Source organism: Myotis myotis, unplaced genomic scaffold (assembly GCF_014108235.1).
Source record: "Myotis myotis isolate mMyoMyo1 unplaced genomic scaffold, mMyoMyo1.p scaffold_m19_p_9, whole genome shotgun sequence".
Lineage (NCBI taxonomy): Eukaryota > Metazoa > Chordata > Mammalia > Chiroptera > Vespertilionidae > Myotis > Myotis myotis.
This window is the reverse complement of record NW_023416401.1, coordinates 8,052,673-8,070,396: the sequence shown is the minus strand read 5'-3', so window position 1 is coordinate 8,070,396 and position 17,724 is coordinate 8,052,673. Positions and strand designations below refer to the sequence as shown.

The 17,724-nt window shown below is 38.8% G+C and overlaps 1 protein-coding gene across 1 annotated transcript in view; it reads left to right on the top strand.

The window, feature by feature from the left end:
• The window catches only part of DCC (DCC netrin 1 receptor), a 588,022-nt gene that overhangs the window by 214,727 nt on the left and 355,571 nt on the right, over positions 1-17,724 (top strand). Inside the window, exon 6 of the mRNA XM_036322656.1 lies at positions 15,853-16,007. Within this exon, the coding sequence (XP_036178549.1) occupies positions 15,853-16,007 (155 nt within the window). The remainder of the gene's footprint in view (positions 1-15,852; positions 16,008-17,724) is intronic.

Here is a 17,724-nt window from a genome sequence, read left to right as displayed (position 1 = left end):
AACAGCTTTGGCACTTGGAAAAGGTGGGGAATGGAGGCGAACAGGAAAAAGCGTGGTGTCGGTGCGCCACCTTTGGAGACTGATCCGCCTCCAGAGATGGCCAGGATTGCCGTGGCAACCCCACAGCAAAAGCAAACACATACACCTCAGATTATCATCACCATTTGTGCTATTATTTTTTTATTGATGCGGGTACTCATTTGCCAGTCAACAAATATTTGAGTGACTATTTATAAGGCACCAAGTTAGGCTCCAGGGATAAAACAAAGTAACAGACCAGCCCCGTTCTAGATGCCTTCTTTTGTAAAGTTAGGAAATCGACACAAGTAATCTATTAGTTCCCATTCCTTTTGGATGTTCTAGGATACTGATTATTATTGGTATTAACCCTGTGTATACAACAGTTTCTATTGGACTGCTCTAAGAAAACTACCATAAGCTAGGTATCTGAAACAGCAGACACTTATATCTCACAGTTTGGGAGGCTGAGAAGTTCAAGATCAAAGTTCTTGGGATCAGCCTCTTCCTGACTTGAAGATGGCTACCTTCTGGTTGTGTGCTCACATGAGCTCTTCTTTGTGTTTGCATGTGAAGAGAGAGTGAGATCTCTCTGTCTTCCTCTTTTTAAAGGGCACTAATTTCATCAAAAGTGTCCCATGCTCGTGGCCTAATCTAAACCTAATTACCTTCTAATGTTCCCAACATGTAAACTGGGGGGGGGGGGGGGTGCGGGGAGGGGGTTACACAAACATTCAGCTCAGGACATCTATAGACTATCATTAAAGCAGGAGTTTCATTGGGTTTTCTCTTATCCTCAAAAAACCCTTCGTTAGATAGTTATCCGTGTGCTCAATTGACAGATAGAAGTCAAGGCTCAGAGAGATGAATTGATTGATCAAAAGTCTCATAGCCACTAAGTGTCAGGGACGGAATTCTGACCTGCAGTGGCCTTTGTCATCGCTCATCTTGGGCTCTTCCAGCTGTGTGACACTGTGCATGTTAGCACTGTTAAAGGCAGATTCACAAAGCATCATTCAGACGAGATGTTGACAGAGGTTAGTCAGCTGGGGGAGGCAGGACTGTTCTTTAAATCAGTAGACACACACATTTTTTAAAAAAATTTAAACATGCAAAAAAAGAAGACTTTGTATTAGAAAAGATAACATTTCTGGGGATACAATTATTCATGACCCAGTCAGCTGTCACTTCAGGGGAAAATATCTGGAAGAAATATCGCAGTCACTAAAACAGAGCTTTGTAGCGGATCCATCTTGCATGCATCCCATTAGCCTCAGAAGCTTCTGGATAAATTTATTAGGGAGTTTCGGTGTCTCTATCTAGCAGTGTGGGACCTTTCCCCTTCAGAGCCCATTGATCAAACCCTCTATTTACACTCTTAGTGGTAGATCCTATTTTAACATCCACGTCTCTGGACAATACCAAGACTGTTGTTCTAAGGGGGTGACTTGGGAATTGTGTCCTCCCCCAAGTAATATCTAGTTAGTAACTTTCATGCAAATAGGAATATTTATGCAAATTCCACCATTTTTATGGTTTCAAAAAATAAGAACTACAAAACATCTTTGAATTGACCCTATATTGTTCAGCATTGATTCTCAATAAGGAAGTTTGGCCAGAGGGAAAGGTCCATACTGTGCTTTCTTTGCCAATTATATTCTTAAAGGGGATGGAGAGGATAATTAGTTCCTATTTGTGCTTTTGTTGGTTGAGGTATGCTGAGGACCCAAATGAATCATACTCAGTCCGCACTGTGGTAGAGATTGGAAAGAGCGTCATGACTGCCCTAGTGTCCCAACCAGGAGGCAGCAGTTTCTGCCGCATCCCCTTGGGTCTTGCCACCACAGTTTCCCATCGCAGGCCTGGGGTATCTGCCACTCTGTTTTCTCCTATTTGGTGAGACTCCAGTGAATTTTAGATCCTAATCGCCAGGAACATCAAATTATCAAATCCCGTGGTTCCTTCTTATTTCTCTTATACAGCCCAATGAAGCTACTCCTCATTTATTATAACAACCTGTGGATTTTAAAAATATATTTTTCCTCTTCCCCATTGGAATGTCCATTCCTTGAGGGCACATATATTGTTCTTATATCCTGGGTGTCTAACACAATGTCTAACATGTACATGCTTTGTTAGCATTTGCTAAATTAAGTTAAATTGCATTGCCACTATAGTAATGGCAATAGCAGTAAAGACAGCAAAAAGGCAGCAGAGCCTAACTGGTTTGGCTCAGTGGACAGAGCGTCGGCCTGCGGACTGAAGGTTCCCAGGTTCGATTCTGGTCAAGAGCATGTACCTTGGTTGCGGGCACATCCCCAGTAGGGGGTGTGCAGGAGGCAGCTGATCGATGTTTCTCTCTCATCGATGTTTCTAATTCTCTATCCCTCTCCCCTCATCTCTATAAAAATCAATAAAATATATATTTAAAAAAAAGGCAGCAGACACTACAGAGATGGAGTGCCAAAGCTTGGCAATGATTAAATTTGGGGTATGTAAGAAAGAAAAAGTCAGGGGTGGATAATGTACAGTTGCTTCTCAATTTACATTGCAATTACATTTTGGAAAACCTATAGTAAGTTGAAAATATCAAAGTGGAAAATGCATTCAATACATCTAACCTACTGAATTAGCTCAGCTTAGCTTACACGTGCTCAGAACACTCACATTGGCCTACACTTAGGCAAACTCATCTAACACAAAGCCGGTTTTATAAAAATTGCTGAATGTCTCATGCAGTTGATTATGCATATCGCTTTTGCACCATCTTAAATTCAAAAAATCGTTAGGTTAAACCATTGTAAGTCAGAGACCATCTGTAAATAAGCTGGGTGCCAGAGATAAAGCACAGCAGTGGGTTTGATGAGATAATAATAATACATGTTATTCCCGAACAATTACAATGTGCCCAGCACTGTGCCTCTTAGTGCTTCCCATTTATTATCTCACTGAATCTCCATATAATAACCTGTTTTACAAATGAGATACGTGATCAAAATGCTAAGTAATTAGTAAGGCCAGAAATTGAATGAAGTGCTATTTCTCTGTATTCCACAAAAGCAGAATTTCTCCAAGTGTGATCTAGGAACTCCCCAAACCAAAAAGTATGCAGAGGTGGTGGTCTAAAATGCATATCCCTTGGCCCCACCACAAACATGCCATTATGGAGGCAAAGACTCTGCCGACTTAAAAGCACCCCAAGCAATGCTTATGCCAGCTAAAGCTTTATCAATATTGTTTTCAATTCAATTTACTAAAACTTCATGAAGCTGCTGTAATGTTATAGAAGTTGGCTCAGGCTCGCAGATATAGAAATAAACAACATAATTTCTTCCCTCCAGGAACTACTAGACTAATGAGAAAAACAATGAAGAAGAAATAGACCATGGAAACACATTGTAATAAAAGCTTGGGTGGCCGTGGGGAGCACCTAAGGGGAAATGCTGGCCAGTGTTGGGCAGAAATGGAGTTGGACACAGCCACCAGTTAGTTATAAATTTGAAACTCATGAGATAAGTCAAGATTAAATATGGTGAAATTTGAAAGGTTCAGGGGGTGAGAATGCTAAGAAAAAGTCTAAAAAACAAGAAGACAGGAACAAAACTTGAGAGATTACTTATTTGATATTTTCTTCTTGAAAACATAGTACTCTGAATAAGTGAACCACTCATTAACATAAACAATGAAGTTGCCCTTTTGCGTGGCCTAAAAACTTCAGATCACTTTATGAGTTTTCTTTCCTAAGGAGAATTTTGAAAGTGATTTGCCTAACTTTTTAACTATCAAGTTGACTTTTCATAAAAGGGATGTGTTACACCACTGAGTGGCAAAGTTGCATTTCAGAGGGTCTATTTCCAAAATGCATGCCTTAACAGTGTCATTATTCTAATGTAACTCTAAATTAGATGCTTTTACACTACCCAATTGTAGTAAACAATTAATTGTGTAGATAAATGAGAATCCACTCCTGTTATTCCTCCATGGAACCCCATCTACTCAGTATTCTATGATGGCAATTAACCCCTCCAGTACCTGGCTGCTGCCTGGCCTGTGATTGCCCAGCTGTAGGCAGGACAAAATGCCTATAAATTGTGAAATTTTCCTGAATGAAAGGTAATGGCCCTGACAGCTTCAAAAATGTTCCATAAAGAGCTTGTTGTTGTTGTTGTTGTTGTTATTATTAGCATCCTTGCCTGTTCATATCAGAATACATTGAAGAATTAATTTAAAAAATTTCATTTAAGAACAAGAACCATAAAGGAGAATTTTGAAAGTTGCCTAACTTCCAACAATAAGGTTGCTGGGAAGCATCTAATAAACATGTCAGAGGAGAATTTGGAGTTGGTACCTTTTTGCCTTCCATGATTACTTGTTGTATAAAGCAAAAGCAAGAGGGTCTTTGTCTGAGTTGGACAATGAGCTTAGGTTTGTAAGAAGATTTCACCATAAAATACAAAGACCACGATATAAGATCACAGTGTTTCTTAGAGTTACATTTTGGCCCTTGTACTTGGTGAGCAAAGAGGGGGAGATGAAGGGTTTCCCTGAGGTTTGAAGAGTGTTAATCAGAGGAGAGAATGCTTGGGTTTACAGCTTGATCCATGTCAGGATGGACTGCTAGGTCCCAAATAATAAAGGCAGCCAGATATTCCTCACGCAACACGGCAGCATGCACACATATACATGCGCACATATATGTATATATTTGTTTATGGTATGCAGGGTCCTCCAAAGTATAAGACTCAGGACAGAGGTTTAAGAGTGGAATTCTTAGTAGTCAACAACATTCCTAGATCTCTCTTGATGTAAATTGCTGTCAAATATATAGTAGATTTTGCTGTTTTTAATCTAATGCATGCCTTCATCATTGTTCTTAATAGATTATATTTTAAAATTTGATACCAAATCTTCTGAATTTTTAAATCTAACTGATTGCTGTGAATTACATGCAAATTTTATAAGAATTTCTTCATGGATTTAAAGTATTAGGCAAAATGCCCCCAAATGCCATTTTCATTTACTATGTAGGAGAACCATTCAAGTTTATAAATGAGTTGTCTATGTGGAGAGATTTTATAAATCTTAAACATACACACACACACACACACACACACACACACACACACACACCTTTTCCATGGTTTCTGAAATCCGTACTTGTAAAGCAGTGAAATTACCATGGAGATTGGTCTTATCTATAGGGTGATAGCTAAGTATCTTGAGGTCAAAAAAGTAAGAATGCCCAAGGCAGATAGAGCTGAAAATTGGAATATAATCAGTGCTGGAAGTACCCTTTCACCAAGTAATCTTAAAAATAAATAATTTGTGTGTATGAAAGGAATACTGTCGTTTTGCAGCAAGGCATTGCACCAATTACCCTTGACCTGCCTTTGAGGCTTTCTGATTTTTATGAGACTTAAGTTGATATTTATTATTTTAAGCAATGCATTTATTCTAGCTAACCATTATTTTAATGGCAGAATAAAAAGCAAACTGACAATTTTATTTTCCCAGTGTTTTCTTTTTAATATCTACTCTATATAAACTGTTTGAGCAGAACAGCCTTGGATTAGCCATATATACTCTCATGTTAGACTAGGAATTTTAAAGCTGGAAAAAGCTTGGCGCCGATTTCCTTTCTTTGTTTTAGCAGCAGAGTGTTCTTATGCAGCTGTAAGTTACTATGGAAACTCAGTATATACAGCCGGTCAGCACACTGCTTGTTTCCTTGGAGGTATGGAAGGGTTGGAGAGTAACATCACAACCGTCCCCTCCCCAGTGACATAGGAAGGGGCACCAAAGAATCATGAGCACATGGATTCCAAATGAATCTTCTAAATTTTCAAGGAAACACTTAGAAGGCAATAAAAGTTAAGTCCGGTGCTCAGTGTTCATAATCTGCCCTCCTGTAGCATCGGAAGCAGGAGTCCGAGTTCAGGGGTCTCCTGTTTCTCATGTGGTGGTTTGCCCAGGCCATCCTGTACGTCCTCTCCCTTCTCCAAATTTGTGGTCGATAACCTCGCATTGCCCTTTCCTCCGCGTGATTTCCCTTAGGGTTTCCGTGCTCTGTCGCCAGCAGCGAGCATTTCTCTGAAGTCCTTCTAAGCCCCAGTGGGGGAGAATGATTTTTTTTTTCAAAAGGGAAAGGAGGATAAATTTATTTACCCTCTATTTTTATCTATGCACAGTTTACACAAACTCTTAGGATTTCTAGAAGGTTCTTCTACTTAAAGCTGGAGTGTTGAGCCCTCCCAGTAGGTAGATTTTTAATAAATATCTTTTTAATCATTGGAAATTTTAAAAATACAAAAGAAGAAAAGAGATATATCCATACTTCCATACCCCTGTGACATCTTAGAATATTTCTTCCCAAAGTCCTTTTTAAAAGTTATTTTTAGAAAAATCACTCTATTAATTCTGTGAAAATAAACCATGTGAATTAAAAATCTTCTCAAATCTCAGCATTCCATGTTTCAAGTGTGGATTTCAGTTCATGTCTCATTTATAAGGGCATGATTGATGAAATTCCTACTATAAAACATCTTTCATAACAGGGATTAGCATTTTCATTCATCTTCTCATTTCCCCACCTTCTGGTCTGAGTAGGTATGTTATTAGTTATGCCTGTTCAGGTGTTTGACAATGGAATTATCTTCAGTAACCAGTGTTTCCATTGTCTTTACTTTTATTTCTGTATAGAAGTGGATTCTGCATCCATCCTTGGTCCCCTTTTTCACAATGCCTACCTTTTAATTTTGATGATATTGTTAATTACCGGGATTTTTTCATCAGACATATTTAAGAAGTGCTACATTTTCTAAGCACTTTCATAGTTGAGAATATGACTGTTGATAAACAATCATATATAATATTCTTTGTAGATAAGTGATAATATATAATATTCTTTGTAGCTAAACGATCATATGTAATATTTCGCCATTGTCTTCTGACATTGGATTGTTCTATGTGGGAACCCAATGTACCCCTCAAAGATGTATTTTGCTGTTGATTTTTCTGTCTGAATGTTCATCTAATTTGTCATTCTCCAGATTCAATAGCTCAAATATATGCCTCACTATTAATAAATATATTTTCAATTTTCCAAGAACATGGTATAGTCTTGCAATCTAAAAATGGAGGTTTATTTTTCAGGGAAAATTTCCTATTATTTTATCTGTGAACGTAGTTTCTGTTCCCATGCGGGCTTGCTACGTCAAGAATGCCAGTTAGCTTAATGTTGGGTCATCTTCGCTTGTCTTCTTCCCATGCAAGTTTTGCTGTAATTACTTCAGTCCCATTGCCTTTTCGTCTGCATCCACTGATTAGCTCATCTCCTGTGTGTGAGCAGTTTGATTTTTAGTGGTGTCAATTAGGTTACCGTGCTTTCTAGTTTATGTATTGGCTCTCTAATGACGTTGCTTTGGTCCCTGATTGGTTTTCTTAGGTCTCCTACCTCCCTTTTCATTTTATTCTATTGTTTTATCACCTAGTCTTTGACCTCTAGTTTTATTGAGTTTATTTTCATATTAAATGAATGGATTGTGTGAAGCAACTTGAGGAATTTCCTTCTGCTTTACTTTTATATTTTCTTCTGGATGGCGTGCTTTGTTTTCCTCTCTCTCTCTCTCTCTCTCTCTCTCTCTCTCTCTCTCTCTCTCTCTCTCTCTCGATTTCTGGCCTGTAGTATATTTCTATATTCCGATATATGTCTTTTGTCTTGTTCAGGTGTAGGTGGCAGGTGTAGGTGGCTCTGTTCAGACACTATTTGTTCCAATGTGGTAGAAGTTCCTTCTAGACTTAGTTACCCCCCGTCCTTCGACCCCTTGGGGTCCTGTTTGAAGACTGGACACTTCAGGCTTATGAATTTTTAAGAACCAGCAGGAATGGTCACGGAGCGAGGTCAGCAGGAGCGGCACAGTCTCTTGGAGAACACCCCGCTGTGTTGCCAGGTGCTGTCTCCTACCCTCTTCCATAGAGAAGGGGCTTGTCCTCAGGTTGCCATGGTAGCCCCAGAGCCTTCACCTTTGTCAGCCTCATCTCCCGTGTGTCTCCCCAGCAGCCACTCCAGCCTCTCCTCACTCAGAAAAGGGAAAACATAAGGCTGGTCTTAGGTCCTTCATTGCTTCGGGTAAGGAGGTATTAATGAGAATACTTAGCCTTTTCCCCAAACTCCAGGACAATTTCCTGGGTTTAAAAGCAGATAAAGAACTAAATCCTACTCTACCTTTCTGCTCTACTCCAGAAATGTCTGTCTTGATTTTTTTTTCTTTTGCAATTGACTTTACTTTTTCGTTTTTGGTTGCCGTGGTTGATTTTTATGTATCTCTGTGTGTGCCCTGTGACATACCTTTTTATTTTATTAGATATTGGGGGAGGGAAATTAGTTATATGTTAGAATTCATTATCTTCTCAGTTCAATGTGCAGAAAAGTTCCCTTAGAGAACATCTACTATTCCCAAGAAACAAAAAAAAAATGATTTTCTCATGCAATTTACTGTAGCTCTTCAATGTACATTAAAATATACACAGAAATAGTTCCCCTGCACAACAGCAATATTTCTTTAGACTTTTAAAATATCCGTACCTTTTACTTCAAATACCAAGATGGCATAGTAGGAAACATTTGACTAAGAGGAAATAATATCTCTCAAATTTCTATCAATATGTTGTGTTGGAACCTGGAGAAGTTCCTTTATATAGTAATTATTTATGTCATCATATAACACACGAGTTAACACTTTTATTTTGTTTTTCTGAATATGTTTTCATTCTTTTCATTGCTCCTATTAAAAATTGGACAAAGTGCCGAAACCAGTTTGGCTCAGTGGATAGAGCGTCGGCCTGTGGACTGAAGGGTTCCAGGTTCGATTCCAGTCAAGGGCATGTACCTGGGTTGCGGGCACATCCCCAGTAGGAGATGTGCAGGAGGCAGCTGATCGATGTTTCTCTCTCATCGATGTTTCTAACTCTCTATCCCTCTCCCTTCCTCTCTGTAAAAAATCAATAAAATATATTTTTTTAAAAAATGGACAAAGAAAAATGTTTCTAAATTATATGTGTATAGATGTATATTTTTGTGTCGATGTGTATATGTGGGCATTTTAAATATAGGTATTCTATATGATCATACAGTTTACATACAAACATATAGAAATGCACACACATACAAGCAACTTTTGGAGAGTTGTCAGTAACAAATGGAGGCTATTGCTAGCACACAAATCGAGTTTCCAAAGACATAGCAATCACAACATATGCACATAGAATGAGGACCTTGAGATATTCCTACTGAAATTTTTATCACTGGTTTGAGCCTCACAACATTATTCTCCTAATTCCAGGTTTCACAATTAAAAAAGAGAAAAAGAAAACTCAGTCTGAATTTAGAAAAAAAAAAAAGCCACCCTGATTAAGAAAGAGCAGGGACTGAGGAAGGCTAATGGGATTATTTATCTGGATGAATATACACAGAGCTATTTCTGTGTATATTTTGATGCACATTGAAGAGCTACAGTAAATTGCATTTACTGTGAGGAGAGACCTCAAATAGTTTTGAAGCATATATAAAAGACTTGAAAATAAAGGTTGACGATGATCACATATTCTTCACCCCCATAGCACATGGCCAATAATTTTTACATAGGAGGAAAAAAATTATTTGGGCTTATTATGCTCATAATAAGAAGTACTAGTGGGGTGTGGAAAATAAAATCAAAAGGTCTAAATTTTTCATTATTCTAAGATGAACAAAATATCATCTTTGCCAATTATAGTAGAAGAGCTTATAGTTTAATGCTTCTATATTCTATTATTGTGATTAGTATTAATTAAACAGAAAAAGTGAACTCTTATGTTCTTAATGTGTTCCTCACTTAGCTTTTCCATAACTATTACTCATTTGGAGACAGGAAATAAATAGAAAATGTTAAGAATAAAATCCATAGCTTAAAAAATACATGTTTTTCCAGAATAATGGCAGCCCCAGTCAATATTAATAGAAAAAGACTCAAGTGTAGTTTTATTTTCAATATAGAACACATTCTAGTCACTTGAGGTTAGAACCAAACTTCACCCAACCTATTTTTTTAGGAGAGTATAGACAGATATGTGTGAGAGACAATTTAAATAGAGAATGAAATGCAAATCTCAACAACCAACCCTATGGGGGAGGACAGGTGTGGAGGTAGGAAAGAGAAAACTAGAGAGAAATATTAAGCAGATTTCAAGTTACTTGTCACGTAAGAATAAGCCTGGAGATAAGTGTCAGATTGGGAACCTTATTAATAAAGGAGAAGGAGGATTATGCATTTAGTGATCAAGTTAGCTGAAAGATACTTTGGAAACAAAAGTTGGTGCAGAAAGAATTGAAACTATGACTTGAGAGAACAATTTCAAATCTATAAACTGAGCAGTCCATTAGAAACATAATTCCTTAAAACTGGGGTTTGGTTGAGGTAAGTTTTACATGGAAGCCTGAATTTATATGGAATATTTTTTATCCTATGACATGTTTTCTCTAAATATACATTCAATTCCATATTGCTTCCTCTGTACCAATCTGAATATGATTCCATATGAAACTATGGCTCCTTAAAGTGAAATTATCTGTTGATACAGCTGCAGCACTGAATTTAAAAGAACACCTTTATTTGAGATATAGAGGTAGCCCAATTGGCCAATAAGCATATTCTAGGCATTTGATGTGGTCACTTCCTTCAGATATGCATTCAAGAGAAGACCAATAGTCTTAGCTCCGCTATTTCAACAACAAAGTGACTAACTCCAAAGGCCTGGAGAGGGAGCGAAGGGTGTTAGGATCCAGGGAAAGGAGCCAGCCTTTCACGGTCCTCAAAAAATAGAAATGCAGCCACTCAAGGATCCTGCAGTTTTCATATTCCCCCCAGTAAAACCTCACCAATCTTTTCTTGTGCTTGATTCTTTATCATTCACCAGACTGGCTTGTGCTGCCTATTGTTCATTCATCTGCATAAATTTAAACATAACTTTGCAATTTTAAAGAGCTGTAATAAGTCTTTAGGATGTATAGCTTAGTCTCAAAGTTAAGGTCTTATGGAGAATATTAATTATGTGTGTTAGAGACCTATTGTAAAATTGACCCACATTTCTTATGCACCTAAATAACTGGAAAATAATTGTTAAGTAACATATCTAAAGGTAAAAAAACTAAAAGTCATGTCTGAATAAGATTAGAGAATAGTATGGGACATTACTTAAAATTTATTATCCTACATAATAAAAGGCTAATATGCAAATTGACCAAATGGTGGAATGACTGGCCGCTATGACACTCACTGACCACCAGGAGGCAGATGCTCAATGCAGGAGTTTCCCCCTGGTGGTCAGTGTACTCCTACAGGGGGTGTGCTGCTCAGCCACAAGCAGGGCTGGTGGCTGGTGAGTGCAGTGGCAATGGCAGGAACCTCTCCAGTCTCCATGACAGCACTAAGGATGTCTGGCTGATGGGCCTAAGCCATTGGTAGGACATCCCCTGAAGGTTCCTAGACTGCTAAAGGGTGCAGGCTTGGCTGAGGGGGGTCCCCCCACCTCCCCGGTGCATGAATGTCGTGCACTGGGCCTCTAGTGTGAAATAAAACTCATCATACTCTTTTTTGTAATTTTTTTTTTCCTTTATTGAATAAGATATTACAAATGTGTCCTTATCCCCCCAATGTCCCCTCATCCCCCCAATCCTGCCCTCACCCTCACCCCCTGTTGTCCACATCCATCACTTATGCTTATATGCATGCATACAAGTCCTTTGGTTGATCTCTCCCCCCCCCCACCCCCCCCACCCCCAGAGACAGAGAAGCATCGATCAGATGCCCATCATACTCTTTAGGTTGTGTAGGCAGGAGTCTCCCAAGCCCTGTAAGCTTGGGGACTGAGATTACAGAAGAAACTTTACTCTGCAAAGTTCCAGTCATTTGCCACAGTATTGACACTTCTTAGAAAAACAAATAAATTTACAGTAAAATTTTACCCAAATTTAGAGTTTAGTTGTACAATCTAACAATTGTAGTATAGAAGTACCTTCCATCTTCCATCTGTTAGTCAATTCTAAATATAAGAAGCATATTCAAAAACAGAATTGTCTCTTTCTATATTTCTGTTGCATATTAGTCATTATTCCTTCTTACCTCAGCTCCCAAATAAAAATAATGATCTATATATGCACTATAAGTACTTGAAAAGATCATGAGAAACCATAGTCTGATGGGAATGTGGATAATTTATTTATGCACATGAATTTTATTTCATCCAAAGAAGAAAAGTATTAAAAAATCAATATATTGTCTGAAATTGTTGTAACATTGTATGTCTTAAGAAATTTTCTAAAGTGGCCTAATATTATGTAAATTGAACAATGTGATAAACTTGAATTCATGAAACTTTATCTTTATTAACTCATTAAGAGTTGCTGCCGACCAAATAGTTTAAAGAAGTGAAACAATTTCTTCTGCCAGAGTGAGAGAGGAAACTATGTAATATCCAAACGGAATTAAAAAAAAAATGCATATGCTGCAGGCCCCTCTAAGAATCACCATCTAGCTGATAAATAATGATATATTTGAAAGATATCTTAAATTACAAGTTCTATAAAAATTGAGCTCAGAGAGAGCATTACAAAGAGCAGAAAAATCCATTGTCAGCTTCACGAAAGACAGAATTTCAAGGAAGAGGAGGTATTTGAGCTCCTCTTAGAGAATGAATAAAAATTACATCATCTAAGGAATGCAATTCCATCAGGAATCCATAATCAGAAAAATGCTGGAGAAAGGTATTCACAGCCATTGATAAGCCACATTCACTCTTTAGTCCCAATTTCAATTTGTGTTGAGATTATAGACCCACAGAGCTGTGAAAGGTGTAAGGTGATTATTATACCTTGGTCCTAAATACTAGGAAGCAGTCATAAAATGGGATGAATAGATCTTCACCTGCTGATCACAGAAAAAGACAAAGAGACCAAATAAGAAGAGGAAACCCAGGTAAACTTCATTTGTCCACTCTCCATCAGAATAGCATAATGATCAAAATTACGTTAAGCCATGTATTGATTTCATGTTCACGGGATAAAGCCTTTTCCCCCAAGGACTTACAAACTAATGCTAAGGTAACCACGTCTACTGCTATAAAACAGGTGAAATAAATACCACAGGTATTCTTAAAGGAGAAAACAATTTACAAGAAAAACAATCAGGACATCCTTTTTGAAGGATAGATAGGGTGTCTAGACTCAAGATGGAAGGGAAAACAGTTCAAGATGAGAAACTAGAATGAACAAAGAGTTGGAATTAGTAAAGGGCCTGCCTCAGAGAATTATAGTGAATATAAAATTAAAAAGTATGGAGACTAATAAATTGGGCATGGTCAGCTCTCAGTAAACATTGACTGCCGGGAGCCGGTCCATCCTTGCTGTTTCAAGGGACCTGGCATATATGGCATACTGTTCTTAATATGTTTGCTCACCTTCTTGGCACTATGTGTTTTAACCAAGGTCACCTCTCTGAGAAAGGTTGTTTCCCCAGGTAGGGATTTTCCCCCTGAAGTTAGGGAGGGAATAAAACCCCTTAACTAAGTGCCAGGTGGGTAATTATCACTTTAACTATGAACAATCATGCTTAAGCTACATAATCTTTACTCCCTGGAATGGAGATAAAAAACGCCCTAACCTTTGGAATAGAGATTGATAGGATTGGAATCAACTGGTATAAATACAGATGTAACAAGACAACAGGAGACAGAACCTAGACACAGAACCTACACAGAACCTAGAGACAGAAGAACTTCGCTGGAGAGAACATGGCAAAAGATCCTGGACAGAAATTGGCCACAGAACATAGAGACAGAACCTAGCGAGAGAACCTGGCTGAAGAACCTAGAGACAGAACCTGGCTACAGAACCTGGATAGAACATGGCAAGAGAACCTGACTAGAACCTGGTGACTGAACCTGGCTGGAGAACCTAGCAAGGGAACATGGCTACAGAACGTGGCTGGAGAACCTAGCAAGAGAACATGGACACAGAACCTAGCTGGAGATCCTGACCAGAACTTGGCTAGAGATCCTGGCTAGGCTGTTGATCAACTGAACGCTGTCTCCGTGTCATTCCTTCTTCGCCGACTCCGTCCACACCTTTGGGGACCCCTGGACCTGCTGGGGTTGGACCCCAGCAATTGACTATTGGCTAGTAAATACACAATCAACATCTGATATAAAATTGAGGACACAATCCAAATGAAACAACTAATATATTTGCTCAGAGGCATTCAAGAAATATTTCTGACCTTTTGGGATCATTGTAAAGGGACTGTAAAAAGTTTCATACTAATATTATTACCATTTATAAAGAAAAAATTTAGCCCAGTGTATAATGGGGATACATTTGCTTTAGAAAATTTCTCAGACATACCTTTTATCATGTCTTTAATTTATGAATATTACTGCCTCCCAGCCAAGTCATCTAAGTTAATTTTCCACTGAGAAAGATTTAAAAATTTAAAAGTTGTTCAGTACTCTAGGTCCAAATATTTAATTAAAATTTAGGGAAATAAGGCATGGCAGGAGGGAGGAAGGAAGAATGGAGGGGGAGGGAGGGACGGAGGGAGGGAGAGAGAGAGAGAGAGAGAGAGAGAGAAAGAATTGTGATTGAGATTTTCAAAATCATTAAGTAGAAAAACTAGAACTTGAATCTTGGGAGCTTCCTACTAGCTCTCCCATCAAAGATTATAAATTCACTTTAATATCAGGGGGTTTGCTGATTGTGGTTATAAAGAGAAAAATATGGTGGTTACTCAAAGGAGCAAAAATTAGCACTCCTTACTCATTGAGCATAACAACAAAAATGACAAAAAAATACAAGCTAACTTTATATATGGTTACTAAAAATGCATATTTATGTCCTCAGTGGAAAGGAGATCAAGGCTGCTACTGGGCTGTGCATATAACCTGGGTCAATATGAATATTCAATTCTGACATCACTTTAAGATTCCAGTGGAAGAGGATGAACATTGCTTTTAAAATCTTCCTCTCTCAGGCAGAGTTTTGAGGGTCCAAACCTAGGAGATTCATCAGCAAGGGTGTGTTACATTATATTTGTAAATTTCTTTCAGCTGCAAATTTCTATTACAGAATTACTAGCATTATGATAATTAAAACATTAAATCACACTAGGATATCACATACCATGCTGAGAAAATGATAATACAAATTGCTAGGACAATACCAATGTGTCCACCATAGGAGGGACAGTCATTTTTTGTACCCTGTTACCACAGCCAATGTCAACAGGGCATGAGTCTACCCCATTAACTAAATCCTAATGAAACTGGAATTACAGGGGCAGGAAGCTGCTGCTTCTATGCTCAGGGCTGTCTTCAGTCCTATCGGCATGTCCTTATTTATATCAGTAGTATAGTTTTCATAGTTTTATGTTCTTTTTCAGGGCAGGTCAATTGGATACCATTACTTGGATATTCACAATGTTTATTCTGTGTAGTTATTTTTCCAAAAGTGTTTTTTCCCTCTTTCTCTCTCTCTCTCTCTCTCTCTCTCTCTCTCTTTTTCTTCTGGCAAAACACCATGAACTGAAACTGTTTAACTGCATTTGGTGGTGGGGAGGGGGTGAGAGGAGAAGGAAATAGATAAATAGATGTGTTCTAAAGTAGTTCTTATATAACAAACTAAGGGTTTAGGGGAATTATTTGAATTACAAATATTTCCTATCCCAGAGCAGTGTTTTTAACTCAGTGCAAACCTTCGCATGCAAATTCACACCTCAGGCCACTCACTTTTGTTCCCTGTCTCCACAGTTCCGCCCTGGTTCTTAAATCACCCATCCAACCTCTACGCCTATGAAAGCATGGACATCGAGTTTGAGTGCGCGGTCTCGGGAAAGCCGGTGCCCACCGTGAACTGGATGAAGAACGGAGACGTGGTCATTCCTAGTGATTATTTTCAGATCGTGGTAAACATCCCTTCTCATATTCGCTTTCCAATCCCACTCATCACTGACTATGTTTTCAGGTGTATTCCTGTCCTGGGAAGGAGGTTCCTGTCTGGCATTGGTGTGATGTGTTGAAAACAACTCTCCTAAGAAAGCAAATGATGCTGGACTTAGAATTTTTGAGCTGAAAAGAGTGATCAAACAGGACCCCTCCCTTTTTGGTTAATCCTCACCCAATAATATTTTCCCCATTGACTTATTTAGAGAGGGTGGAAAGGAGGGAGAGGGGGAGAGAGATAGAGATGGAGATGGAGATGGAGATGGAGATGGAGAGAGAGAGAGAGAGAGAGAGAGAGAGAGAGAGAGAGAGAGAGAGAGAGATTGGTTGCCTTTCACATATACCCCGACTGGGGCCAAAGATTGAAACACTTTTGATTGTGAATCAAACACAAGACCTCTGGTCTGCCTGCGAGCGGATACTCCAACCACTGAGCTACACAAGCCAGCCTCCCCCACCCCTTTTTGTTTTTAACAGACAAGGTTTTAAACGAGGACTTAGTACTTATTTCCAAGTATTCTCATTGCTGTTCTTGGGAAAACAGTTTAGGACCTTGCTCTGGACTATGTGAAGCCAGCTATCTGTTACTGCCGAGACTTACCTATTGTAATGAAGTTTCATTAGATGTGCTACTGTGATTGCGGTAGTCTTACTTGGGTGATACAGGCAGCTTCCCTTCCAGCTAGGACCAGCTGAGCTTACGTGAGAGTACACAGGGCAGGGGTGATGCTGACAGTGATGGTGGTAGTGGCCGTGGCAGAGAAGCCAGAGTTGACATTGAGTTATAATTTTGAACATTTTAAAGCTAAGAACAGTAGTTCTCATTTACTCTAAGTCTCAGTACACACTAGGTTCCTATCCTTGTGGGAGATAATAGGAGCAATGGTACCCTAGTCACTGAGTTGTTGTCCTGTTCATAGTGAAAGCTCAGTGCCATACTATTGTTGTTCTTGTGACTGTTACCAGCAGAATTCTCTGCTCAATGGTAAATGCTCTATGAAAACTGTCCTTGAGATGTCGGTTAGCATTGGAGGTTCTGAATTCACACATATACACATATGAGAAACACTTTCCAAATGTTAAAGAACGTTTGCAGCCAAAGAAAGGTATGTGGGGTTCACATCTGTCAAAAAAGAGTGTTCTTCTAAGCCAGGTCTCCTCATAGAATGGGGCTGGAACATAGGTGCCCTGTGGGCTGAGGCTCAAGCCCTCTCCATGGCCTTCTGCCCCTGCCCCCAACCCCCGCCCCTCCCTCCCCCCGGCTCTCCATGCTGGGTCCCTTTGCCATGATCAGTCAACTTTCAGGAACTTCCATGGCCTCTCCGTGCCTGAATTATGCCATACTATAAGGGTTCTTAAGGGATAAACCCATAAACAAATTTTTGTCACTTTTATCACCACTTATTTTTCTCCCACTTTTAGTCGCATTTGTTTAATTGCTTGGGAATAGAGTAAGAAAGGGAAAATTTTTAACTTTTGAATGTCACACCAATCCATTAGTTCCTTTAAGTGTGATGCTATTTCGACTACCACTGAATTAAAAATGGCCTGCCAAGGGGCAACTTGTTGTTTATGCCTAAAATATATGCTACTTGCACATAAAAGAAATTACTGAGTGCCCTTAAGGACACATGATAAAATGCAACATTTATGTTTTTCTACAGTTTGAATAATCTTTCT